A 27,542-nucleotide genomic window follows, 5' to 3' on the forward strand; every position below is an offset into this window, starting at 1 on the left:
CCTATCTCCTCCTCTACTGCAGCTGTTGGACCAGCGGGCTGGGGGGTGAGCCAAGCATGAAAGCAGTACTGTGTGCCATTTAACAACTTTATTGCCAAAAATTCTTGCTAACAATCCTGAATCCAATTTCAATATTATTTTTTAAAAAAATCAATATCTTAGCCAAAAACAGAAAATTAAGTGTTGACAATATTAGTGACAGGTTTGGTTTGAGGTAGGGAGTGGGCCAGTTTTCATCAGAGAAACAAAAAATGTTGACTGACTTTCCTATAGCCTGTTACTCTGATAAGAGCCCTCCAACAACTGTAATATGCTCATCTCCTTACTAGTGTATAAAGAAGGGGTTGGCAACCTACGGCACACGTGTCAAAGGTGGCAGGTGAGCGGATTTGTGATGGTATGCAGCAGCAGGCTGAGCAGCTCAGCCCATCACTGCTCTGGGGTTCCGGCTGCTGCCTATTGCCAGCTGGGATACCAGCCATCGGCCCTACTCAGCACCTGCTGCTGGCCTGGGGACCCCCAAGGAACCCCAGGCTGGCAGTGGGCTGAGCAGGCCAGCTGAACCACTCAACTGCTGTCAGCCTGGGGTTCCATTCACTCAGCTGGCAGTGGCCTGAGCAGGACCGGTGGCCAAGACCTCAGATAATAACAATAGTTTATTTATATAATATAGACATAGAGAGAAACCTTCTACAAACATTAAAATGTATTACTGGCACGAGAAACCTTAAATTACAGTGAATTTGGCACACCACTTCTGAAAGGTTGCCGACCTGACCCCTGTATAGAGTGACCATATGTTGTACTAAGATTCTCCTGCTTTTTTTTTTCCCCTGTGAGTCAGTATAACTTTTGCCAGTCCAGAAGTTGGGCAGCCAATGTTTTACATTTTCACAATGTTTTCTCCAACTTTCATAAAGTAAATACATAGTTAATATGAGTTAAAAAGGCCAGGGACACTTCTTTGTGAAGAATCTGTACAGCAGATCATGCCCATAGATGATCCAGAAAAGAAATTTGAGGTTGAATTTTTTAATGTTGTGATGGATAAAGCAGTATCTGCTGTTGATGAAGGTTAATACCTTGCAAGTACACCATGAACAGTTTGGATTTTTTATGACATAACTAAATTCAACGAAATAGGAAACCAAGAGCACTAATGACAAAGTGCAAGAACCTAGAGAGCCTCCTGAAACACGGTGATAATTTTGATTTAAATGGACTTGAACTGTACGAAGAATGAGTACACTGTCATCAATGTTGCCACATGCAAAATCGGTGATGGACATTGTACAGTTTATTCATACACCGCAAACTTGTTGACATATATCCTAATGTGTACATTGTCACTCGTATTCTACTGACAATTCCTTTAACAGTAGCGTTAGGAGAACGGAGTTTCTCAAAACTAAAGCTCATTAAAAACTATCTCTGCTTACAATGAGTCAGGAACGCTTAACTGGTCTTGCTGTTCTTGCAATCGAACAAGACACGACTTTGTCTTTGTCATACGATGACATTATTACTGATTTTGCAGCCAAAAAAGCCCAGAAAGATTGCTTTTAATTAAAAACAAATCTTTGTTTCAATACCTCTTCATATAAATTTCCAATAAAATTTTGATAAATTAAAAAAAAATTTGCATCATTCTGTCATCAGAATTTTTTCTATAGTGCTGCTTCTTTAGTGCTAGTCCATCAGCATTACAGTGTGCTTAATAAGTTAAACTGGTTTTAATAACGTGAATGTTTTCCAATACTGAAAGTTTTCCAATACTGTAAGCTTATGTTTGTGTTGCTAAGAGCAGATCAGGCACAGGGGCACCAGTTTAATAATCTCGCCTAGGGCACCATAAATCCTAAGGCCGGCCCTGCCCGGGGGACACCACTATTTACCTCTCTCCATTGTGAAAACTGACCATTTATTCCTACCCTTTGTTTCCTATATTTTAACTGGTTGCTGATCCAAGAGAGGCCCTTCCCTCTTATCCCATGACAGCTTACTTTGCTTAAGAGCTTCTGATGAGGGACCTTGTCAAAGGTTTTCTGAAAATCTAAGTACACTACATACACTGGATCACCCTTGTCCACAAGCCCCTACTCAAAGAATTCTACTAGACTGGTGAGGCATGATTGCCCTTTACAAGAATCATGTTGACTCTTCCCCAACAAATTGTGTTCATCTATGTGTCTGATAATTCTATTCTTTAGTATAGTTTTCAATCAATTTGCCTGGTACTGAAGTTAGGTTTACTGTCCTGTAATTGCCAGGATCACCCCTGGAGCCCATTTTTAAAAATTGGCATCACATTAGCTAACCTCTAGTTTAATTATGTTTGCCACAGTATGTTACCCGCAAGGACATTTACCACTTACTAAGCTATATTGAAATCAAATTACCTTAAATTCTTGTCTTTCTAGCAATATTCCATCCTTAACATTTTGTTAAAACAATACTGATATGGAGACTAAAGAAATTAGGTAACTTACAGCAATTGACTTCATCTGACTTGTCTATACAATCATGGTCACCATCACATACCCAGTCTACGTTATACATCTTCCATCTCACATCGATGTTGCTTCAATGGATTGCAATCTGATGAAAAATTAGAAGAGGGGGAAACAAAACAGAAAGAAAGAAAAAAATTAACAACAATTGTGTAATTCCTATTTCTTTGCTTGACAATTCCATGCTCTGAAAAGATCATTATCATTACAAATTTGGCAATTTAGTGTTAGATTAACTACAGTACACAAGGTTACCAAAACCTGCAGTATTACTTAAACTATTTTATACTTATAGTAAATGCCTTGAACAAGGCAAAAACTGATGTAAAGTGAGGTCAGAATGCTGAGAGAGATGGAGCTTGCACCAGCTCTCTAGTCACTATTAGCACTAATTAGGTTGCTAGAGAAGGCCTAATTGGTCAGAGATGGGCCTGATTAATAGGCAGAGGTTAGGAAGTTGTAACCTGAAGAATTATTACACTTATACGATTATGTATTGGGGAGAAACATGTACTTGTTACAGATAACTGGTTCTTTTCCTAGGCAGGTAATTAGAGTTAATTGAGAAGAGGGTTATTTGATGAAACACACAGAAACTTTATTTAATACAGACAAGTATAAGTGACATAGTAGGAAAGGATCAATATACATAAATATAAGGATAAGATAAGTGCAGTAAAGTGGTTTCCTGTATTGTTCATACTTACAATCTTGCATGGTGCATACTCACAATTTATGGAGACCATTGAAAACCAAGACAGAAGGGAAAGTAAGTGGAGCCCATCAGAAGGGAGGTCCTGATTCAGTTTATACCATCTCGGAGATGCAACAAACCCAAAGAAATGGGAACCGAGTGTAATATTTTATACCATTCCTTATGGTAACAGTATGGATATATACCATATTTGATCCTTTACCCTAATTATTACAAGGTCAAGAACTGCCCCCTCCACATGTGGCCTTTGGGGTGTCCGTAATTAAGCATCAAATATTAATATTCATGATTTATATACTTATTTTCTTAATAATTCCTATCTGTAAATGAGGTCTAACTGCTTACATACTCCATAGCAACCTCATTGCCAAAGCCCCCTGTGATGAGATTCCTGGGGTGAAACCTGGACTCTGGGACCACTGAGCCCTCCAAACCTATCAGCCTGAGCTGCTTCTCACATGGTCATGTTAATGTCAAGCTACAAGCCTCTGACAGGCACTGCATTTACCAGCCAGCCACAGGCAGGGACACACCCAACTGACTTATGACCTCCCAGCTACTCAGGAACCATCACTAGGGAGGTTTTAGCTAATTCTCCCACAGTTCCAGAATGGTGCTGTCTTGCACTGGTCAGAGCCTGGCCAATGTAAACTCCTTACTTAATTCACTACTGCTTCATAGGAAAGTGGACATGCACCAGCCTTTGTAACCCAAGCTGAGATTCCCCTAGCTCTTCAACCAAAAACACACTGTTATAGATAAAATATAAAACAGATGTATTAATTATAGAAAGATAGATTTTAAGTGATTATAAGTAAAAGGCATAGAGATCAAAGTTGGTTACCTAAGAACTAAAAATAGAAATAGTCTAAATTCTAACTTTAACAGACTAAGCAAGATTTGAATCAAACAGTTTCTCACTCCACAGGCAGCTTACAGTTCCTCAAAACACAGACAGGACTCCGATTCAGCCTGGGACCAGTATCCCTAGTTCCAAGTCTTTGTCTTCCAGATGTTCTCTCCCCTACCTCAACATCCAGAAGATCAAGTGATGATGTCACTCCCTCTCTTTTTATACTTTCTTCCAGCTGCTAGAAAGATCCTTGCTGTGACATGGGGTTCAGGCAGTCCCCATTGGTCAAGCAGCCTCCATTGCGTACATGCCTACTCTAAGGAGCCTCTGCGATAGTCAATTCTTTTTGGTGGGCCATCTACTCCTGTCTGGCCCTCCTTTGTTGCAACTGAAAGGCTGGCTGTGGGTGTCTCCGAACCTTACAACATATTTCCGTAGCACATGTAGCAAAACTTCATAACTTTACATACAATGATAGTACATATAAACCAACAGGAATTTTATTAATGTTCAACAAATCAAGAGTTTTAAAATGATACCTTGCAAGATATATGTTGTACAAAACATATCAACATTTGGCAGTGGTGAATATGGGGGTTGCAGGGTGCTACATTGAGTTGCAGAGTGTCACACACACCCTCCTTGCAGATCTCTGTGGTGCACTGTACCCATTTGTGGTTACTTGTTTGTCTCCCAGAATGAGAGTGAAAAGTTTCTGACTTGGGGTTATTTCCTTAGATCTTTCACATTTCAGGTACACTTTAGCCATTAGTAAAATTCCTTGTGATGGGGCGTGACTCACCATTCTGGTGCCTCCTGTCAGCTGTCTTGGGAATTAGCTCTTTTTGACAATGCACCCTCTTCTGGTGTTGCCTTGCTGCTGTCACTTCTGCTCTGTGAAGCACGTCACTCCCAGGACCACGGCATGCTCTTCAATGACACAGCCATCCAGCTGTGCTGCACTCTGTGCTCCCCACTTCCAGGGGTATATCATGGTCCCTTACTCCAGCCACTTCTTCAGTGGTGAGTAGGGTTGTGGGGGACCCGGGCCCATCCACTACTCTGGGTCGAGGCCCAGGGATGCTGTGGATGGCCACTGCTTGTGCCGCCCCCTCTGACTCCTCCGTAGGTTTCCCTGGGCCACTTCCCTGTGGCCCCAGCACCCTCTTTTCCCTTGCCTCAGAGCTACAGCTTGCAGCACACCAGGGGCTGCCTTTAGCTCCCTGGGTCTCTGCCTGCAGCACTGCTCTGTCCAGGTGCTTGCTGCCTTCAGCCTGCAAGGCAGCCAGTCCACCTCACTCCTCAAACTCCAGGGAGGACTGAAGCTGCTCTGTTCTGCAGCCCTTCTTATATGGGCCAACCCGGCCCTGATTGGCTGCTCATTGCAGTCCCTCTGATTGGCTGCATCCTGCGCAGCCTCCCCAGGGCTCTATTAACCTCTTAGATCTCAGTGTGGGGCAGGCATCCCATTACATTTCTGCACAAAGCTTTCATCTAGTATAACAGACCCTTAACTCTAGCAACCTTAATAATCCATATACTTATGTTCACCTATTTGCCCCCCATGCAAGCTCGAAGCTAATAAGCAATACAACACTGTCACTCCGATAATGTAATTTTACCTCTAATACGCATAAAATCACCCACAAGATGTGAGAGGGGACCATAGGTCATAAGATCAAGTCAGGGGTTAATGAGCTAATTAACCCATTAGCAGGCAAGTGTTTAAAAAGGAGCACAGGAAAGAAGTGGTTGACGAGGAAGGGGGAAGAGAGGAGGCTAGGAGAGTCTGACAAGGCAGCTCTTGGAGTAGAGACATCTCAGCCACTCATCCCTGGAAGAAAGGGCCAGAAAGCTGGAAAACAGTGCAAGCATGTGGTTGCACTGATGGAGGGACTGAGACACTGTAAATAAAGCACATGCTGGTGTTCACAAGCAGGAAGGTCTCAGAGTGGTCTGTGTTGGTGGAAGAGGTGGGGGTACAGCAGCTGTGACCTGTCACAATGTCACCCTAAGGCAACTGCCATGTTTCCAATAGTGACTATCATACTATAGACCAATATATTTTTTCCTATCAAAGTAATTTAGGTTTATATTAACAAATGGGAAATATCTTGGACAGAGAATCTAAGCAGCTAGCACATGTAATTTTGTGCTCTATCTATATATTTTAGCATATTATTTCATAGACAGTTCTGAATATGAAATTTAAGGTTAAGTACATCCATTTAATTTGCAATTCCTACATAGAGATGTCAGTATGATAAAGTATTTGTTCCCAAACTGAAATTCACAGAGCACTCTCAAATTGTCTGAAGAACTGCATCTCTCCTAGCATATCAGCACCTGTTGAGAAATGATGTGTCCAAGGGCCATGTGATATGGGTAGAGTGAGCAGCTGTGCTGAGGTCCCACAGAAGTACTAAAACACACTGGTTTGGTAATTTGTTTTGTTTTGTTTTTGACATTTCACTCAATTTCTAATAGATCATGTGACTGGAAGAAATAAAATATTTCCGAGGTAAGAGATGAAACTGAAGACTCAAATAGTACATAAGGAATAGACTATAGTCTGGCTCCTCAGTGAAGTAACGCTCAGAGAACTGAAGAGACACCACCTTGGATGCCTCCTGTTTTAAAAGCGTCTTGGAGAAACTCCAACAAATGAAAGAATTGCTGGAATCACTAGTGATCTCCAACAAGGATTTGGAAGACTCTGTGGCCAATATTGCAGAGAAAACAGGTCATGCTGAAGAAAGAATTTTGATGGCCAAAGATGCTGCACCACCAAAAAGAGGCCAAGGTAAGAGATTTTCAGAGATCTATCTGTCCCTGTTGAAAGATAAGATAAAGGATTATGAACAGAGACACAGAAGTAACAACGTAAAAATTTTAGGTTGCCATAAGGCACAGCAGGAGGCTGTCATAAACAGATTGTTAAGGGTTAATGTCTCTTGTACCAGTAAAGGGTTACAAGCAGGGAACTGGACACCTGACCAGAAGACCAAGCAGAAGACAAGATACTTTTAAATTTGGGCAGAGGGAAGTTTTTGTGTGTGTTCTTTATCCGTTGTGTGTTCTTCTCTCGGAGGATCTGAGAGAGACCAGACATTACTACAGGCTCTCTCAGTTTCTTTTCAAATAGTAAGTAAAAATAGGCGGTTTAGGCTTTTTGATTGTTTTACTCTATTTGCAGTTGTGGATCTGGCTGGTTAACTTTTATGTGTGTAGTTGCTGGGAATATATTTGATTTGTATTGGTACTAGGGGGAAAGTCTCTTTCTGGTGTCTGTAAGCTACAGGACCCTGTAATATTTACATCTTGAAGTTACAGAGATAATTCTTTACTTTTTCCTTTCTTTTATTAAAAGATTTCTTTTTTTTAGAGAACCTGATTGATTTTTTTCCCCCTTGTTTCCCTTGTTTTATTCCAGGGGATTGGGATAACTCACCAGGATGGGTGGGGGGAGACAGGAGGGGGAGAGATAGAAGGGAGATGCTTCTCTGTATGGTGATTTAAGAGGTTGGATCAGTATCTCTCAGGATAGCCCAGGGAGGGAAATTCTGAGAGGGGGAAAGGTGGGAGGAATGATTTATTTATCCTTGTTTTAAGAACCCAAGGGATCCGGGTTCTTGGGGTCCCCAGGGAAGGTTGGGGAGGTCAGAACCTTAGAGTTCAGAAAATGAGATACTAGCACCTGAATCCTCTAAGCTTAATTACCAGCTTAGATCTGATAGCGCGGCCACCACCCAAAAATATAGTGTTTTGGGGCACTCTGACCTCCCCAACCTCTTAAATCACCATACAGAGAAGCATCTCCCTTCCCTTCCACAAAGAGGCAAACAGATTCAAGGAAAACAAAGAGAGATTCTCTCTCTCCTCCTCCCCCATCTCCCCCACCCAATCCCCTGGAATAAAACAAGGGAAACAAGGGGGGAAAAATCAATCAGGTTCTCTAAAAAAAAAGAAATCTTTTAATAAAAGAAAGGAAAAAGTAAAGAATTATCTCTGTAACTTCAAGATGTAAATATTACAGGGTCCTATAGCTTACAGACACCAGAAAGAGACTTTCCCCCTAGTACCAATACAAATCAAAATATTCCAGCAACTACACATATAAAGTTAACCAGCCAGATCCACAATTGCAAATAGAGTAAAACAATCAAAAAGCCTAAACCGCCTATTTTTACTTACTATTTGAAAAGAAACTGAGAGAGCCTGTAGTAATGTCTGGTCTCTCCTCAGACCCTCCGAGAGAAGAACACACAACGGACAAAGAACACACACAAAACTTCCCTCTGCCCAAATTAAAAGTATCTTGTCTTCTGCTTGGTCTTCTGGTCAGGTGTCCAGTTCCTGCTTGTAACCCTTTACAGGTACAAGAGACATTAACCCTTAACAATCTGTTTATGACAGAGCAATGATACTCTGTTTGTGGAAATGCTATTTCTTCCTATTACACACCCAGCTGAAGACATCAGTTGAGAGTTGGAATGAACACACCAAACCCTGGTTTCCAGATGGAAATAACTAAGATTCCCAGATAAACAAAGCATTCTTCAGAAGGCTAAAGCTCTTGAGGTCTTATCTAGTACAGACACAGCTATTATTTTGCCAGCCTTCCTGGCTAAGGTAGAGGGAAAATCTCTTTCTTCACTCTCACCATAAAATTGTTTAGAAGTAAAATAGATCTGCATTGCATTATGGGACACATAATCCCACTAGCCTGCTAATCTTTGGAAGAGGCCAAGAATTTTCCACAAGAAAGCTCCAAGAAAAGACAGCAGCAAAGAATCCTGTGGCACCTTATAGACTAACAGACGTTTTGGAGCATGAGCTTTCGTGGGTGAATACCCACTTCATCAGATGCATGTAGTGGAAATTTCCAGGGGCAGGTATATATATGCAGGCAAGCTAGAGATAATGAGGTAGTTCAATCAGGGAGGATGAGGCCCTGTTCTAGCAGTTGAGGTGTGAAAACCAAGGGAGGAGAATCTGGTTCTGTAATTGGCAAGCCATTCACAGTCGTTGTTTAATCCTGAGCTGATGGTGTCAAATTTGCAGATGAACTGAAGCTCAGCAGTTTCTCTTTGAAGTCTGGTCCTGAAGTTTTTTTGCTGCAGGATGGCCACTTTAAGGTCTGCTATAGTGTGGCCAGGGAGGTTGAAGTGTTCTCCTACAGGTTTTTGTATATTGCCCATTCCTAATATCTGATTTGTGTCCATTTATTCTTTTCCGTAGCGACTGTCCAGTTTGGCTGATGTACATAGCAGAGGGGCATTGCTGGCATATGATGGCGTATATACATTGGTGGACATGCAGGTGAATGAACCGGTGATGGTGGGCTGATCTGGTTAGGTCCTGTGATGGTGTCGCTGGTGTAGATATGTGGGCAGAGTGGCATCGAGGTTTGTTGCATGATTGGTTCCTGAGCTAGAGTTACTATGGTGTGGTGTGCAGTTACTGGTGAGAATATGTTTCAGGTTGGCAGGTTGCCTGTGGGCGAGGACTGGCCTGCCACCCAAGGCCTGTGAAAGTGTGGGATCATTGTCCAGGATGGGTTGTAGGTCCTGATGATGCGTTGGAGAGGTTTTAGCTGGGGACTGTATGTGATGGCCAGTGGAGTCCTGTTGGTTTCTTTCTTGGGTTTGTCTTGCAGTAGGAGGCTTCTGGGTACAGTCTGGCTCTGTTGATCTGTTTCCTTATTTCCTCATGTGAGTATTGTAGTTTTGAGAATGCTTGGTGGAGATTTTGTAGGTGTTGGTCTCTGTCTGAGGGGTTAGAGCAGATGCGGTTGTACCTCAGTGCTTGGCTGTAGACAATGGATCATGTGATGTGCCCGGGATGGAGGCTGGAGGCATGAAGGTAGGCATAGCGGTCGGTAGGTTTTCGGTATAGGGTGGTGTTATGTGACCATCCCTTATTTGCACCATGGTGTCTAGGAAGTGGACCCCCTGTGTAGATTGGTCCAGGCTGAGGTTGATGGTGGGGTGGACGCTGTTGAAATCGTGGTGGAATTTTTCCAGAGACTCCTTCCCATGGGTCCAGATGATGAAGATGTCATCAATGTAGCGTAGGTAGAGAAGGGGCGTGAGTGGACGAGAGCTGAGGAAGCGTTGTTCCAGGTCAGCCATAAAATATTGGCATATTGTGGGGCCATGCGGGTGCCCATAGCTGTGCACTGATCTGGAGATATATATAGTCATTAAATTTGAAATATTTGTGTGTGAGGATAAAGGCACAGAGCTCAGCAGCCAGTTGTGCTGTAGCATCATCAGGGATATTGTTCCTGACAGCTTATATTCCATCTGTGTGTGGGATGTTCATGTAGAGAGCCTCTACATCCATGGTGGCTAGGATGGTGTTTTCTGGAAGGTCACCAATGCATTGTAGTTTCCTCAGGAAATCAGTGGTGTCACGGAGATAGCTGGGATGCTGGTGGCATAGGGTCTGAGTAGAGTGTCCACTATCCAGACAGTCCTTCAGTGAGAGTGCCAATGCCCGAGATGATGGGGCGTCCAGGATTTCCGGGTTTGTGGATCTTGGGTAGTAGATAGAATAACCCTGGTCGGGGTTCTAAGGGTATGTTGATTTGTTCCGGTGTTAGTGTAGGGAGTGTCCTGAGTAGATGTTGCAGTTTCTTAGTGTATTCCTCAGTGGGATCTGAGGGAAGTGGCCTGTAGAATTTGGTGTTGGAGAGTTGTCTGGTAGCCTCCTTTTGGTAGTCAGATCTGTTCATGATGACAACAGCACCTCCTTTATCAGCCTCTTTGATGATAATGTCAGGGTGGTTTCTGAGGCTGTGGATGGCATTGCGTTCTGCATGACTTAGGTTATGAGGCAAGCGATGTTGTTTTTCCACAATTTCTGCCTGTGCACGTCGGCGGAAGCATTCAATGTAGAGGTCCAGACTGTCATTTCGACCCTCAGGAGGAGTCCATGTGGAGTTCTTCTTCTTGTGCTGTTGGTGGGAGGGTACCTGTGTATCAGTGCGCTGTTCAGTGTTGTCCTGAAAGTATTCTTTGAGTCGGAGATGGCGAAAGTAGGCTTCCAGATTGCTGCAGAACTCTATCATGTTGGTGGTGGGTGGCAGGGCAGAAAGAGAGTCCCCGAGATAGGACAGACTTTTCTTCTGGGGCTGAGTGTGTAGTTGGATAGATTGACGAAATGACAAAAGAAAAGACAGAAGTCTTAGCCTTATTTTGCCCTTTCATTATTCTGTTTTCCTCAAGTAATGAAACTTTCTTTGTCGAACCCTTAGGAAAGGTTGAATATACAGAATACACTTGGTATAAAAGTTCTTGACAGTATGTTAAAGATGAAGAAGAGAGAACGGGACACAACAAATCTGAGAGTAATCACGGTCAAACATTGTTTTTATGTCAGTATTATGCTATTAAGTTAGGAAGATTAACTTGTTTCCATTTTTCTCAACAATTATTACCAAGCATGCTACACAACTGAGCACCTTAATGGGGTCAGGATTTCACAGTAAGGGCCTGATTCTACCAACTTAGCTCACAAGGAGTAATACCTTACAGCACAAGTAGTCCCTTTGATAGAGATTCCAATGGAAGTACTTGAGGAATAAGGAAAAATCCACACCCCTGAGAGATGTAGCTATGCCAACCTAACCCACAGTGTAGACAGTGCTAGGTTGAAGGAAGAATTCTTCCATCAACTTAGCTACTGCCCTCTAATGGATGTGGATTACCAATGCCAATAAGAGAATCCCTTCCATCAGCATAGGAAGCATCTACTCTGAAATGCTACAGCAGTGCAGCTGCAGTGGTTTAAGTGCAGACATACTCTAAGGTCTGGTCTATACTTAAAAATTTTTGGAATAATCTTTTGGTTAGGGGTGTGATTTTTTTCCCAAAATAGTTATCTCAGTAGAAAGGTGACTTATACCTGTATAGTTATTTCCCTTCCCCAACAAGAATAGCTATACCCTTGTAAAGTAACTGCATCTGGACTAGAAAGGTTAACTATACTTGTATCATTGAAGCAGTACAGCTTTTTAGAGTAGACAAGTCCTTAAGTTCATGAATAACTTTGCTCACATAAGAAAATCCCACTAAAGTCTTCAAAATAGTAAATTCATAAGTCATATGAAGATTACTCACTTGAAGAAAGCTATGCACAAGATTAAGTGCTTGAAGGATTTGGGTCTATTCACTGTGAGTAAAAGTGATCAGATTCAATGAAAAAAATTTACAAGAAAAAATCGGTGGGACAGTTGTGGAGAGTTTTGTTATCGCAGGTTACTAATGCCTGTTGTCCATCAAAGCAGCTTGCACTGCCTACTACTCAAACCGATCTAACAGACTTGTGGCGGGCAAGATTGGAAGTATCCAGGGCAGTGAGGAGCAGATTACAATAACCAAGGTACAAGACAATAAACACTTGAACAAGCCGTTGGTAGTCTATACAGAGAAAAAAGGTTGAATCTTAGGGGCACTATATAGGATAAAGTAATATCAAGAAGATAAGATGTGATCAAAGCTGGATGGATTTTTTTTCAATGAAAACATTTTTAATAAAAAAGAGCTTTTGCCAAAACCTTTTTTCAATCAAATTTCATTTTTGATTAATTTTTTCATTTAAATATATTGAATATATTTCTTTAGAAAAAAAATTTATTTGGTATTTGTGAAAATTTTTGTTTTGAAATTGTTAAAAATGGACACCTTCTCTCCTCGAACTTTTCTGGGAGATGAGAAGAAAATGAAAGTAAAAGCTAAAAAGGAAGATTTTTTTATTTAACAAAAATATTATTTTTCATATTTAATGGTAGCTGTTTCAGAGAGAAAGTAGCACTTTCATTTTGTTTAACTTTTTCCTCTCTGGCAAAAAATTGGAAAAATAAGGTTTTTCTGCACTAACTCTTTAAATTTTGCCTCAGGAAACCATTATTTCCTGGTGGCAAAATTTCAAATGGAGACTTTTCCCCCATGAAAATTTCTATGGGAAAAATTCCATTTCAAGCTAGCCATTGATGTAATGTGGATGTGAGACAAGAGGATCTGTCCAAACAAGACATTGAATAAATGATCAGAGAGGTAGGAAGATAATTATTAGTGGCAAGAGCCTTGAAATTCAGTGGAGAACAGGATTTAAAGAGCAGCGAATGGCTGATGGTCAAGGAGGACAAGTCTGTCCTGCTACTTATGCAGGAAGAGTTTAGGTCATAATGTTCTGCTGGCACCAATGATATGCAGCATTTTTAGGTTCTATTTTGTCTCATATGGACTGCTGAATTAGCTGGAAAACTGACAACACAACTTGAATAAGTTTACAATAAATAACAAAGTCAACATTTCTTCAATTAAATATGCACCTGATTTGTATAAAACATAAAAATTGTGAAAAATACCATTTCCTGAAAAAGCATTGAATGATAGGATTTTCCAAATCTTTTAAATTAGTTATGAAGAGCCACAAACTTTAAACTGCGTTCACTTCCTTGCTAAATAAAGTAGAACACATGGGTACATTACTGTTTCTGGTAAGTCTGGTAAGGAAAAGATTCTGTCAGTTTAGACAATGCTATTATACTAAAGCCTTCAGAAAATGAAACACTCCCAATTACCACAGTTTTGTTCATCACTCAGGTCTCCACAATCATCATATCCATCACAAACAAAGGTGTAATTGAGGCATTTTCCAGTAGTACAGCGGAACACATCATCACTGCAGTCTGCAAAACAAATATTTGCAAAGGCACATCAACCAAAACACTACTTTGTGTTCTATGTTTACAGCACCACAGCAGTGACAGAGCAAGTTAAACTACATTAATAGCTACACACAATAGCTATATTACGATAGTAAACACACATATAAGCCAACAACTATATTGCATAAGCACTTCAGTTCATTAGAATCCAATACGGATACTGATATAAGAAGAAGGATCAAAGGACACTTTGTGGACCTGTTTGGCTGCAGACAGGAAGGAAGTGTTGGGACTTGCTTCCCCCACCCACAAACCTGTCTGAGGCCAGGGCTCAGAACAACCCAGCACTCCAGTGCCAGGGCAGGATGCAGATGAGAAAGCACATGGAAAGATAGTGTGCAGCCCCAGCACTTCCCTGGTACAGTCCCAGAGACCTACCTGTGGCAGGGACTTTCTTCCTAAAAAAAAAAGTGGTAAGCGGCATGCCTGCTGCCAATATCCGAATCCAATTAATATTAAAGTCAATGGAACAGGATCGGTTCCCAGCAAAATGTTTGCCATTAAATGAAAGGTGTTAGTATACAAATTGCTATTAAGCAACAGCTACTGTTATTTACCGCTCAGAAAGTACGTCTCTTTGCTTCAAAATGGCTGTAAGGTTAATTCTCAGTTCTTCCTACTATTCTCAGGAAATGCGTTGGCCAAATCCTCCGAAACAGGAAGTCCCTTTGCACCACAGTGCTCACACAACCTGGTCATTGATAAACATATATGTGGCCCAAGAAAGATTCCAGCATAGGGAGATTCTCTGGTGATGAAAAGCCTGCATAAAGACTGCTACCCTACCTTCTCTGCCAGTGACTGGAGGAAAGTGTGTCTGGCTGGGATACTCACGGGTTGTTCCAAAACCTGGCTATGGTTTCCGCCCCTTGTGGAATTGGTAGCAGAAGTAAATTAGCAGAAGCCTCAGGCTGCCCTAATATATGCCCAGGGGACCAGCCCTGCATACCATGACCCCAGAATCAGGCCTGATTTGTTCTACATGTTCCTTGGCTGAAGACCAGGGTCTGGGCCTGCTGTATCTTTTTAAGCTAGAAACACATCTTTCCTGAAAATTGGAGATAAGTGTAGGCACTGGAAATCTGCAAATGGAAAGATGTATTGGTTTTGATGGGCTGGATCAAGCACTCACAAATCTTACACATCACATCTGTCATTGTACTAACAATGTTATCAAGACATAGATGAGCAAATTTTAACATTTTCCAAGGGATGACACAGTGCTTTGTGTGACAAGGCACCTCCTTTCTCTTGCCAGACTTAGTGCTTCCCCCTCTGGCGATGGCGGGCCTGACAATCAACCCTCTCAGGGCAGTGTTTGCCTTCCCTCTTCTATGCTTCTTAGTCCTGTTTTCAGGGTAGGCCTGAGGATTGGCCTATGAGGTGATCTTCCACCAAACAAAAAGGAAACAGTCTCATAAACAAAAAAAACTACCCGGGGGGAGGGTAACTTTTGCTGCCTCCTCACCGGTACAGGGTGTCATCCTGTTGGTTGCCCTGGGGCGTCAGTCTTCCCTTAGAAGGCATCAGGTTTCCCCCTAGGGGAAGGAACACAGCCTCTCACCCCCGGAGAGGCTTATTTCCCTGCTGCTACTAGCCTGGGTAGTAGCTTGTGTCTGTCTGTCGTCTGTCTCTTGTCCCCCTCTTCTCTACCCAGAGGAGGGTTTTGTAAAGGCCTCAGGCAGCCCTTAATTGGAATCACTTGCCCCTAATTGACCTCAAGTAACCCCTTCTCAGCTTATAGGGAAGAGTGCCTTTAACATTCTGGGGCTAACATATCGGCCTACCAAGACCCTCTTGCAGCCATCCGGCCTCACTTTTTCACACAGACATACACCCTGCTCAACACCATGGGTTTGGGCTATTTGGGTCAAAAACAGTGCACTCTTGACAGGCCCATCAGAGTTTGCCATGCCTGGTCCCTGAACTGTGTTGCACTCTGAAGTGGAAAAGTTGTAACGACAGGAAACTATCTCATTACCCTTGCATTTCTTTCTTGTTCCCATGCATCCATTTCAGGGGGGTATGGTTAGTGATGAGGATAAACCTCTGTCCAAGTAAGTTGTATTGGAGGGTTTCCATGGCCCACCTTACCAACAAGGCATTCCCTCTCTACCACGGCATACCTTTGCTCTCTGGGCAGGAATTTCCTACTAAGGAATAAGATTGGGTGTTCTTTCTCTCTTACCATTGAGAAAGCACAGCTCCCAACCTGACCTCGGAGTCATCCGTTTGCAGTAAGAACTCCTTCTTAAAGTCTGGGGATACTAGCACCGGTTACTGCAGAGGGCGGTCCTCAGATCTGTAAAAGCTCCTCAATTGCACTAGTCTATTTCACTATGTCTGGGCCCCAGGCTTTTATTAGATCTACCAACTAGTATGCTCTGGTAGCAAAGTGGGGAATGAATCGCCTGTACTACCCAGCTATTCCCAGAATGCTTTGACCTGTTTCTTCCAGATCGTTAGGGGGCCAACTTTGTATCGCCTCTACTTGCTCAGTTGGGGCTTCACTATGCCCCTCCCCACTACATACCTAAGGTATTTGGTTTCTGCTAGCCCTATTGCACATTTGAAGGATTCACAGTGAGACCTGTCTTCCTCAAGTTATCCAATACTGCTTCAAACTTTTCTAGGTGTGGTCTCCCAGTCTGGGCTTGGTATGATGACATCATCAAGGTAAGTGGCCACACACTTGCCATGTGGATGCAACAGCCTATCCATGAGCCATTGGAAGATTGTGGGAGCCCCATGTAATCCAAAAGGGAGGACTGTGTACTGGTACAATCCTTCTGGTGTAGAAAAGGCAGTTTTCTCTTTGGCTTCCTTGGCCTGAGGGATTAGCCAATAGCCTTTGGTCAGGTCAAGGGTGGACAAAATATTAGCTTTTCCAACCGGTCTATTAGCTCATCTATCCAAAGTATGGGTAAGCATCAAACTGGGACATCTCGTTTAATTTTCAGAAGTCACTGCAGAATCTCATGCTGCCATCTGGCTTAGGTACCAGGACAACTGGACTGGACTATTGACTATAAGACTCCTCAATGACTTCCAGCTCCAGCATTCTCCCAACTTCAGTCCTGATCTCCTGCCTTTTTGCCTCTGGGATCCAGTATGTCTTAACATTCACCTTTATTTCAGGATCCATGACGATGTGGTCATGAACCTCTGTGGTCCCACCTAGCTTCTCTGAGAACATGTCATACTTCCGTTAATTATATTGATGACTTCTGTTCATTGTTCAGGGTCAATTTAGGGGATATCCCTAATTGTCCATGATGTTTGCTTGCTTGGGGTGATGTCTCTAGGATGACCAAATGAGCTTCCATGTCTTGCTAGGGTTTCAATAGGTTCGACATGGTAGATCTGTTCTAGCTTCCGGTGATCAGGATGTTGAACCTGATAGTTGACCTCCCCAGTGGCTTCTGTTACTTCATATGGCCCCTGCCATCAGCCAAGATCTTGCTCTTTGCTGTGGGCTCCAGCACCATTACTCAATCTCCCGTCTGGAATTTCTGGGCTGTCCTCGGCAATTGTAAAACATCTATTGGGCCTCTTGTGCCTTCTCCATGTGTTCCCACACTATGGGGACCTTTGGCTATCCTGTCCTTCATCTGCATCACATGCTCAGTGACGCCTCTTCCCTTGTAGGTTGTTCTCCCAGCCCTCCTTAGTGATGTCCAATATGCCGCAGGGGTGGTGACCGTTTAACAGCTCAAAGGGGGAAAACCCAGCTGAAGTCAGGGGAACCTTCCTTATAGCAAATGTCAGGTAAGGTATCAAGATATTCCAATTTTTCCCATCCTGGCTCACCACTTTCTGTATCCTGTTCTTCAGTGTCCTATTAAAGCATTCAATGAGGCCATCAGTCTGTGGATGGTAGACTGACATTCTTAGGGCCCATATGTGGAGCACTGCACACAAGTCCTTCATCAACTTTGACACAAAGGGGTTCCCTGATCTCACTCTAGAGAAAATTTTGATTAATTCCTTAGCTATCGTCTTGGACGTTGTGTTTTATAGGGGTATGGCTTCTGGATATCGGGTGGCATAGTCCAGAACAACGAGCACACTCTGATGGCCCAGGCTGACTTCTCCAGTGGGCCTATCAAGTCCATGGCTATCCTCTTGAATGGGACTTTGATAATTGGCAGAGGTACTAAAGGGACCCTCAAGTGCGGTGGGGGGATATGCAGTTGGAATTCTGGGTAGGAGGCGCAATATCGTTGCACCTCTATATAAACTCCTGGCCAAAAGACTCTCTGTAGGATTCAATCAAGGGTCTTATCTACCCTCAGATGTCCTCCGATAAATGACTATGAGCTAGGTCCAACACTGTCCTGTGGTGCCTTCAAGGTACCAAGAGATGCTCCACTTCTTGCTCTTGCAGTCACACTACTCTATACAATAGGTCCCTTTTTATCATGAAATATGGCCCTGGGACTTGGGTTTTTCCCTCCACTGGGACCTCCATTCACTTCAACTATCTCTTTTCTAATATTATTTTATAGCAGATCATTGGCATGATCCTGCCCAAAATTCTCAAATGAGGGCCCATATGTTCAAATTCAAGGGGCCCTACTTCTGTTTCTCTCTCAGGGTTGGTCTCAGTGGAATTGGGTTCAGCTTCTAACCTGTCGACTCTCTGCGTCGCCCCCTGCCAGCTGGACATGATTTCTTCCCTATGAGTGCAGCCTTTTGGTTCTGGCCAAGATCCTGGTTCCCAACCTCTTGTCTGCCCTCCTTTCTCGCCTAGTCTTCCAAGGCTTCCCAGTTGTAGAGAACAAGTTCTGGGCTAATTCACAGAAGATCAGGAGAGGGCTAGTTACCGGGTCCATTGTATTAAACCCGGGGTCACTACTCTCCTCTGACTCCTCTGTGGGGAGTAGGCCTCCAAACCCTAAGAAGTCTCATCCAATAAGGACTAGATATGGAATTTCAGGACCACTCCACTATCACCCTTGTGGTATTCCCCTGGACCTCAATTTTTACAGGGATGGTGGATAATAATTAACAGAACCATGTACACAGGTTATTTCCGGTGCGCTGGCCTGAGACAACTTGTCTTGCCCCACAAATTTCCTTGCGACCAGCATGATAGCACTTCCAGAGTCCACTAATTCAATGGTCTATATGCCATTCATCCTAACTAGCTGCATATATCTATGGGGGGCCATCGTGACTCCCACAAGGTTTATCAAGCCACAAAGATCTTCATGATACCCCAGATTGCACTGCATGCGCTCCTCCACATCAGGGCACTGGGCCGCTATATGTCCCCACAAGCATAACACCTATATCCTACTTGAGATATCCCTTTATTCTTTGGGCTATGGGCCTTACCTCACGATCCTTTCTCCCCAGGTCCCCAAGTCCCTTTGCGGCCTCAAGCCACTCTTCAACCCCCCCCCCCATATAGTTCTGCCCAGTGCTTCGGAAGCACAGGCCTTTGGGGCGGGGACTGGCATCTTGATCCAGCGCATCTCTTCCTGGTAGTCCGAGAAAGTTTTTTGGCCATTAAGTGTCTCTCTACAAGAGCAAATAATGCATCATAGGAGGAGGGGTCATTTTGGCTGAGCCATTCTCATAGATTTGGCAGTAGTCTTCTCTTGAACCTGTCCAAGACTACGACTTCCATCATTTTCTCCAGGTTGTGGATCTTGGGGCACAGCCAATTCCCTCATCAGAGGGATCAGGTTGAACAGGTGGGACATCAGTGCTTTGCCATCCTGGATACCTTCACTCATGGAACCTCTGAGCCCTTAGAGTTGTCATCACCCTGGACCTCACCAGAATCTCAGCTTTTAGCTGGGGGTAAATGTAGCCACTTCCACTGCCATGTTATAGTAGGCCTTCTGGAACTCCCCAGACAGGAAGAGGCGAGGATGCTGGCCCACTGGTCGTGGGGCCAGACCTCATGTTGGGCCATTCTCTCAAAGGCAAGAAGATATGCCTCCACATCATCTTCCAATTCATCTTCTATAGGTAACTACTTGCCCTTAGGGACCGTGTCCCATCATGGCCATATGTCAGAACGGTCAGGACCTTCAGCTGGTTCATGACCTCCTTCAGGGTGGCTCGATCCTGGGCTGCTGGCACATCAGCAGTTAATTCATTCCTGCTGTAGCTGTTCTGACTCCTAATGGGAAGCCATCTAGACCCTCGTAGTCTTTTTGTCACCAGGTCATCCATTTTGGAGTGGAAGTGATTTACCTTGCCCTGGGACGGTTTGCCATGAAGCCTATTCCACTGCTATCACCACGCGTGGCAAAGCACCTCTTTTCTCTCATCAGATTTAGCGCTTCCCCCTCTGGCAATGGTTGGCCTGAGGTAAGAAGCCTCTCTCAGGGCAGGGTTTGCCTTCCCCCTCCTGTGCTCCCTTAGTCCTAATTTCAGGAGTGAGGGTCAGCCTTTAGGGTGATCCTCCACCAAACAAAAGGAAACAGTCTCATAAACAAACAAAACCCGGGGAAGGGTACTTTCACTGCCACCTCACTGGTGCAGGGTGTCGTCTGTTGATTGCCCTGGGGTGTTAGTCCTCCCACTAGCAGGCACTCAAGTTTGGCTGTTTCCCCTATAGGAAGGAGCACAGCCTTTCATCCTGAGCTGCTTATTTCTGTGCTGCCATTAGTCTGGCAACAGCTTTTTTCTCTCTCTCTCCTCCCCTCTTCTCTGCCAGAGAAGGGTTTTTAAAGGCCTCAGGCAGCCCTTAATTGGAATCAGGGGTCCCTAACTGACCTGAGGTAACCCCTTCTCAGTTTGTAGGAAAAAGACTTTTAACATTCTGGGCTAACATATCAGCCTTCCAAGACCCTCTTGCAGCTGTCCAGCCTGACTTTGCGTTATAGACCCAAAGCAGAGGGAGCTAGGGCTACATTATGAAAATCATTTTAACCTATTGTGAAACAGCACATGCAAATCAATTTCTCATTGTATCTAATGATTTTCACAGCATGGAACTTCCAATATTATTCTCATGAATTATTTTCTGGGGCTCAGAAATTATAGCAATTGTGACTGCTCATCCTTACTCCCATCCTCACTTCCAGACCACCCAGGATCACTCTTGATTTTCAAGGGCCACAGCTAAACAAAGAGTAAGCTGTTTTGAAAATATGACCTCAAGTCTTTTACTATAAGAACTTGTGGGCCTGATTCTGATCTTACTAGAATGACTTCAAAGGCATAACTCTTGGTTTACGCTGGTGTGAGCTCAGAATTTGGTCCACTATTTTCTCTCCAAATGATCTACTAATACAGACATCCCCAAGTGGGTTTACTCTTTCTTTCCATGACTGTCAATAGTGTGGCAGATGGGACGAAGGACCCAGTAAACTAAGTTCCCTGGACCCAGTAAACTAAGTTCAATTTACGGCCACGCAGCAGCCTTCCTAGTACCACTCAGGGAACCCACCCAGGGACCTGCTGGGGCACCTTTCCCCCGGTCCCAAGTCTGCCATGGCCAGGGTGCTTGGACCAGCTGGGGTGCCCCTACCCTGGCCCAAACCCAGCTGCAGTCAGGGCACCCCTACCTCGGCCTAGACTCAACTGCGGCTGGAGTGGCCCTCCCATGGGCCAAGCCCAGCTCCATCATGGACTTGCTGCAGTGCCCCTCCCCCAGCCCAAACCCAGCTCTGGCCCAGACCTGCCAGGGAATGGGTGTCACGGAGTATAGGGGAGTCAGGGCCCTGCACCCCCGGCTTCCTGCGATTCACCATGACTCTCAGCCAGCCAGTGAAGCAGAAGGTTTATTTAGACGACAGGCACACAGTCCAAGACAGGTCTTGCAGGCACAGACAACAGGATCCTCCCCAATTAGGTCCAACTTGGTTTCCCAGGAGCACCACAGCCCCATTGGGGGGGTCAGAGCCCTGTCTGTGCTTCTCTCCATTCCCCAGCCAGCTCCTGAAACTCTCTCATTCCCCAGCATCTCCTTCTCCCCCAGCCTTTGTTCGGCTTCCTGGGCAGAGGTGTCACCTGGCCTCTAACCCCTTCCTGGGTTCTCAGGTTACATGCTCAGGTATCTTCTCTCAAGGCCAGTCTCCCATCCCCCAATGCAGACCGTCCTCCCAGGCGAACACTCCCCAATCAGCATTCAAAGGCCACATTAAGAACAGTCCCAGTTCATCACAAGGGGTGCCTATCCTGCAGCCCCAGCCCCAGAGCTACCACGGTGGGGAGAGACACCTCTCCTCCACAGCCTAGGTGCTGCTGGGGGGAGAGAGAGCTGGGGGGAGTCCTCTCTCCCTGGCATAACACCAGAACACTCTCCTGAACCCCAAGCCCCTCTTCCCCATCCCCACCCTAGAGCCTGCACCCCCAGCTAGAGCCCTCACCCCCTGTACCCCAACCCTCTGTCCCAGCCCTGAGCCCTATCCCACACTCTGAATCCCTTGGTCACACCCCCAACACATGAATTTTGTTGTGTGTCACACATCACCTCCATATTAGTGCACATAACAAAATTCATTCTTCATCTGGGTGGGAAAATTAGAGGGAACACTGCCAGTAAGTACTCTTGTGTTCAGTGTAAACACTTACTATCCTGCTTAATTCAGTGTTGTTCCACGTTGTTACAGTGTGAGACACTAAAGTAGATAAAATTATTCACAATGAATTTTTTGGAGTAGCATAATTAACAACACTGTAACAGGTGCATTGTTTTGTTTTGTCATATCTGATGGCAGTAGTAAATTGATGCTAGTACCTGTCAAATTGTAACTTAGAGATAAGTGATTGGTTCATTGATAGAAAGGATAAGGTTACACTGTTCTCTGGCCACTCAGCTCTGAAGGCAGTGCAGAAGTAAGGGCGGCAATACCACGACCTCCCTACAATAGCCAGATTTCACAGGGGAGACCAGATTCCATGCGGGAGACTAGATTTCATGATCCATGCCATGTTTTTCATGGCTGTGAATTTGGTAGGACTCTACTTATGGGTTTGGTGTACCACAGCACTGAACAACTGTAACAATTACACACCCAAGGAAGATGTCTATCCTGATTCTTGACCTGGACTTAAGAACAACCCAAGAATTCTTAACCTATCCCACAAAAATCCTTCCATTTCACACTTCTCCCAAAGTATGCTGGGCCAAGACACAATGAGATTAGTCAGTATAGTATGTAGACACTCATGCAATATAGATATGTCCAGTAAAAATGAGAGATATGTACCTCCATACTGAGACTCAGTGCTTTAGTCAAAGAACTCCCAGTAACCTGAGAGACAGCACCAATATACCAGCAAGAAAGAAGGCAGGATTTCTCTAGGCTTATTTAACGCCAGCCAGAGAGAGAGAATGTAAAAACGAAGATAAGAAACATAAGAACAGCCATACCGGGTCAGATCAATGGTCCATCTAACCCAGTATCCTGTCTTCTGACTGTGGCCAATGCCAGATGCTTCAGAGGGAATGAACAGAACAGGCAATCATCGAGTGATCCATCCGCTGTCGTCCAGTCCCAGCTACTGGCAGTCAGAAACTGGAGATACTCAGAGCAGGGGGGTTGCATCCCTCACCATCTTGGCTAATAGCTATTGATGGACCTATCCTACATGAACTTACCTAATTCTTTTTAAGACTCCTTATACTTTTCGTCTTCAGAACAACCCAGGGTAGAGTTCCACAGCTTGACTGTGCATTGTGTGAGGAAGTATCTCCTTATGTTTGTTTTAAATGTATTGCCTTTTCATTTAATAGGGTGACTCCATGTTTTTGTGTTATGTGAAGGGGTAAATAATACTTCTTTATTCACTTTCTCTACACCATTCATGATTTTATAAAGCTCTATCATATCCCCCCTTAGTCGTCTCTTTTCTATGCTGAACAGTTCCAGTCTTCATAAAATCTCCTTGTACGGAAGCTGTTCTGTACCCCAAATAATTTTTGTTGCCCTTCTCTGTACTTCCAATTCTAACATACCTTTTTGAGGTGGGATGACCAGAACTGCATTCAGTATTCAAGGTGTGGGCATATTATGAATTTAGATAGTGTCATTATGATATTTTCTGTTTTATTATCTACCCTTTTCCTAATGGTTCCTAACATTCTGTTAGCTTCTTTGTCTGCCACTGCACGTTGAGGAGTTATTTCTGAGAACTATCCACAATGACTTCATGATCTCTTTTTTGAGTGGTAATAGTAATTTAGACTCCATGATTTGATATGTATAATTGGAACCATATTTTCCAATGTGCATTACTTTGCTTTTTAAAAAAAAAAAAAAAGAATATCAGGGTTGGAAGGGACCTCAGGAGCTCATCTAGTCCAACCTGCGGCTCAAAGCAGGACCAATCCCCACACAGATTTTTACTCCAGTTCCCTAAACAGCCCTCTCAAGGATTGAATTTACAACCTTGGGTTTAGCAGGCCAATGCTCAACCCACTTAGCTATCCCTCCCCTGCAACAATGAAGTTCATCTACCATTTTGTTGCTCAGGCACCCAGTTTTGTGAGATTCCTTCGTAACCCTTCAAAATCAGCTTTGGATTCAACTATCTTGAATAATTTTGAATAGTCAGAAAACTTTGCCACCTCACTGTTTACTCCTTTTTCCAGATAATTTATGACTATGTTGAACAGCACTAGTTCCAGTACAGATCAGTGAAGGACCCCACTATTTATCTTTCTCCACTGTGAAAACTGACTAGTTATTCCTACTCTTTCTTTTCTTTCTTTTAACCAGTTACTGATCCATGAGAAGACCATCCCTCTTAACCCATGACATCTTACTTTCCTGAAGAGCCTTTGGTGAGGGACCTTGTCAAAGGCTTTCTGAAAGTCCAAGTACATTATATCCACTGGACCACCCTTGTCCACAAGTCTGTCGACCCCCCTAAACCATTTTAATAGATTAGTGAGGCATGATTTCCCTTTACAAAAGCCATGTTGATGTTTTTCCAACATATTGTGTTCCTCTATATGTCTGGTATTTCTGTTCTTTACTATATTTTAACCAATTTGCCCAGTACTGAAGTTAGGTTTCCTGTCCTGTATTTGCCAGGATTGCCTCTGGAGCCTGTTTGAAAAATCAGCATTACATTAACTATCCACCAGTCATCTGGTTCAGAGGCTGATTTAAGTGATAGGTTACATACCACAGTAGTAGTTCTGCATTTTCATATTTGAGTTCCTTCAGAACTCTTGGGTGAATACCATCTGGTCTGCTGATTTATTACTGTTTAATTATCAATTTGTTCTAAAACCTCCTCTATTGACACCTCAATCTGGGACAGTTCCTCAGATCTGTCACCCAAAAAGAATGGCTCAGGTGTGGGAATCTGCCTCACATCCTCTGCAGTGAAGACCGATGCAAAGAATTCATTTAGCTTCTCCAAAACAGAATTAGCTCCTTTAGCACCTTAATGATCCAGTAGCCCCACTGATTGGCAGACTTCCTGCTTCTAGTGTACTTCTCATCTTCCTGGCAGAGAGCTCCAAAGTAAATCTGCCAACCAAGGGAAGAGGAGAAAGTTCACCGAGATAAAGAAACTGTGATTCCTGGTAATCAGGGAGGGAAAAGGGGCAGAACTCCAGTAACCACTACACTCCCACACATTTTGCTACATGGTAAAATCTGTTATTATTCTTTTTAGAAGATGAATACCCATCCTCAAACCCTCTGTCTTTGCACACAGGAGCCACATAAAGATAACTGTAGCCCTTTTGCACTTCTTTGCATGGAGAGAGAGGGTTGGAAATGCTCATGGCACTGTTTGAGGGAAAAGAAAGGGTAGGGAGTTCATTAACATGAGTTCCTAAACCTTTAAGCAGTAACCAGCCACACAGAGGGTGCAGGTCTCCTCTTCCCAGCCTTAGGTATGGGGCTTGACAGTCTTCAGGCTTGGCCTGTCCGCGTTAGTATTAGCACTTCTGTTAATAGAACTAAGGGAGTGGTCTCAAATGTGAGAGAGCTTGGTAAGTTTGGCTTAACAATTTTAATTTTAGACTATGGATATTAATCACTTCCTACCCCCACAAAAAGATTTGTTCTCTCTACTAATTTTGCATTATTTCAGAAGTTCAGATTTGAACTTATGACTTAAAGCCAAGCACTGTGTGTAAGAGAATGAAATAAAATAATCTCACTGTCTTGAATTTTTCAGACCAGTGTATAAAAAAAATAAAAGGAATGGAATGGCAAATTCCAAAACCATAAAACTAAATGAAAATATGTGAGTTTTGTGTATGTTTCATATGAGCAGAACAGCACCCCACTAGGTTTAAAATTCAAAACTTTATTTGTCTTGAATTTGTATCAGCATGAACTATCCTGGCAAGCCTCTGTCTTTTCCCATCGGTATGTGACTCTGACTGTATCTATTTCTTATTATTCCTCACTGTAAACAAAACAAAGCTGTCTTTTCCCCATGGTGCCTCTTCTGGCTAAGTTAACTGTTTGATCTGCATTCATGCCCTAATACATATTTACACTCATCCTTTCATAGCTACAGAAATGACATTTAGAGCATGGCACTGCTTGACAACAGCACTCTGAAACTCAGTCTAATTTAAACAAAGGCACGCAGATGTCTTTGCAAGCGTCTGAAGAAAATGAATATGCAAGTCTAAATGTCTTAATATTTTTATTAAGGTATTGGCAATACTATATTAGACAGCTACTTATTCTCATCATTATATAAATCACACTTTATAACCTCCACTTGTAACTGGTAGAATTTAGTTTTAATTAGGGATGGGCCAAGGCCAGTTTTCAAAAAATAAGAATTAGTTGAACTTCATTCCTGCTCCCAATCTCCATTAAACCCAAATCTTTTTTAAGTTTCTTATCAGTTTGGTTAAGGCTGGTCAACCTTTCAGATTAACCATCCCTTTGACCTCTATTAACATACCAGTCCTTTCAATTTCACTATTCCAATACACACTCTTCTGTCAGTTCTCCATCCCACCCCTTAAAAGATAATTGTAGGAGTTCCAACAACTTCTGTGCCATTTGTTTTAAAATATGTTTGCATAATTTCATTGGATTTGTTTAGTAAAATTGGGTGTAAGGAATCTTATATGCAGTATGACAAATTCTGCCTTCAGTTACACCCATCTGCCTGGAAAATAAAGAAACTACAATATCTCACATAAAACATGAAATGATCATTGCAAAGGTCTCTTTGGATTCTGCCATTGTCTAGACTCTAAATGTTACCTAAATAATTTATCTGGTGTATCAAAGATGAGATAGGAAGAGTGTGTATCTGGAGGAGCTGAGGAGAGGAAAGAAAGATAATGCACTTTGCAATTTAATACTGATAATTTATTGATGCAGGCCACTTAAAATGCTCTGGGATTCATCTCTTTAGTATCAGTAATTCTTTTTATAACCTCTATTTCATAAGCCTGCATTTGCAATATAAATTATTTTAAAAAATAAAAGTATCTTGATTGGGGCCTTTGGATGTTAATGCAATACTAATAACAAAAGACATCTCAATGAGAGCTGCCATTTTACTGCTAATGTATTTCCCACAAATACAATCTGTGTTCTGACATCATCCACAATAATGGAAGTATTAATCAGTAGATTAATTTAGGAGAGGCTGAAGAACTCCCTAGTTGTTTTAATGTAACTTTTATTACATACTAGAAAAGTTTGCATTCAAAATCTGTAAACATTCTTTGAACTAATAAAGAGTTCTAATTAATAATAGATCATGACTGTGAATATCATTAGCCTTCCCCATGCATTCAAATGCTGAGAAGCCCTTTCT

At 43.2% G+C, this 27,542-nt stretch overlaps 1 protein-coding gene across 1 annotated transcript in view; it reads right to left on the reverse strand.

Moving 5' to 3' along the window:
• CORIN (corin, serine peptidase) overlaps positions 1–27,542 on the reverse strand; it is a 289,680-nt gene that overhangs the window by 89,317 nt on the left and 172,821 nt on the right. The window contains 4 exon segments of the mRNA XM_030564547.1: positions 2,490–2,549; positions 2,552–2,569; positions 2,572–2,598; positions 13,671–13,778. Coding sequence (XP_030420407.1) covers positions 2,490–2,549; positions 2,552–2,569; positions 2,572–2,598; positions 13,671–13,778 — 213 coding nt within the window.

The sequence above is a fragment of the Gopherus evgoodei genome, chromosome 5, assembly GCF_007399415.2.
Source record: "Gopherus evgoodei ecotype Sinaloan lineage chromosome 5, rGopEvg1_v1.p, whole genome shotgun sequence".
NCBI lineage: Eukaryota > Metazoa > Chordata > Testudines > Testudinidae > Gopherus > Gopherus evgoodei.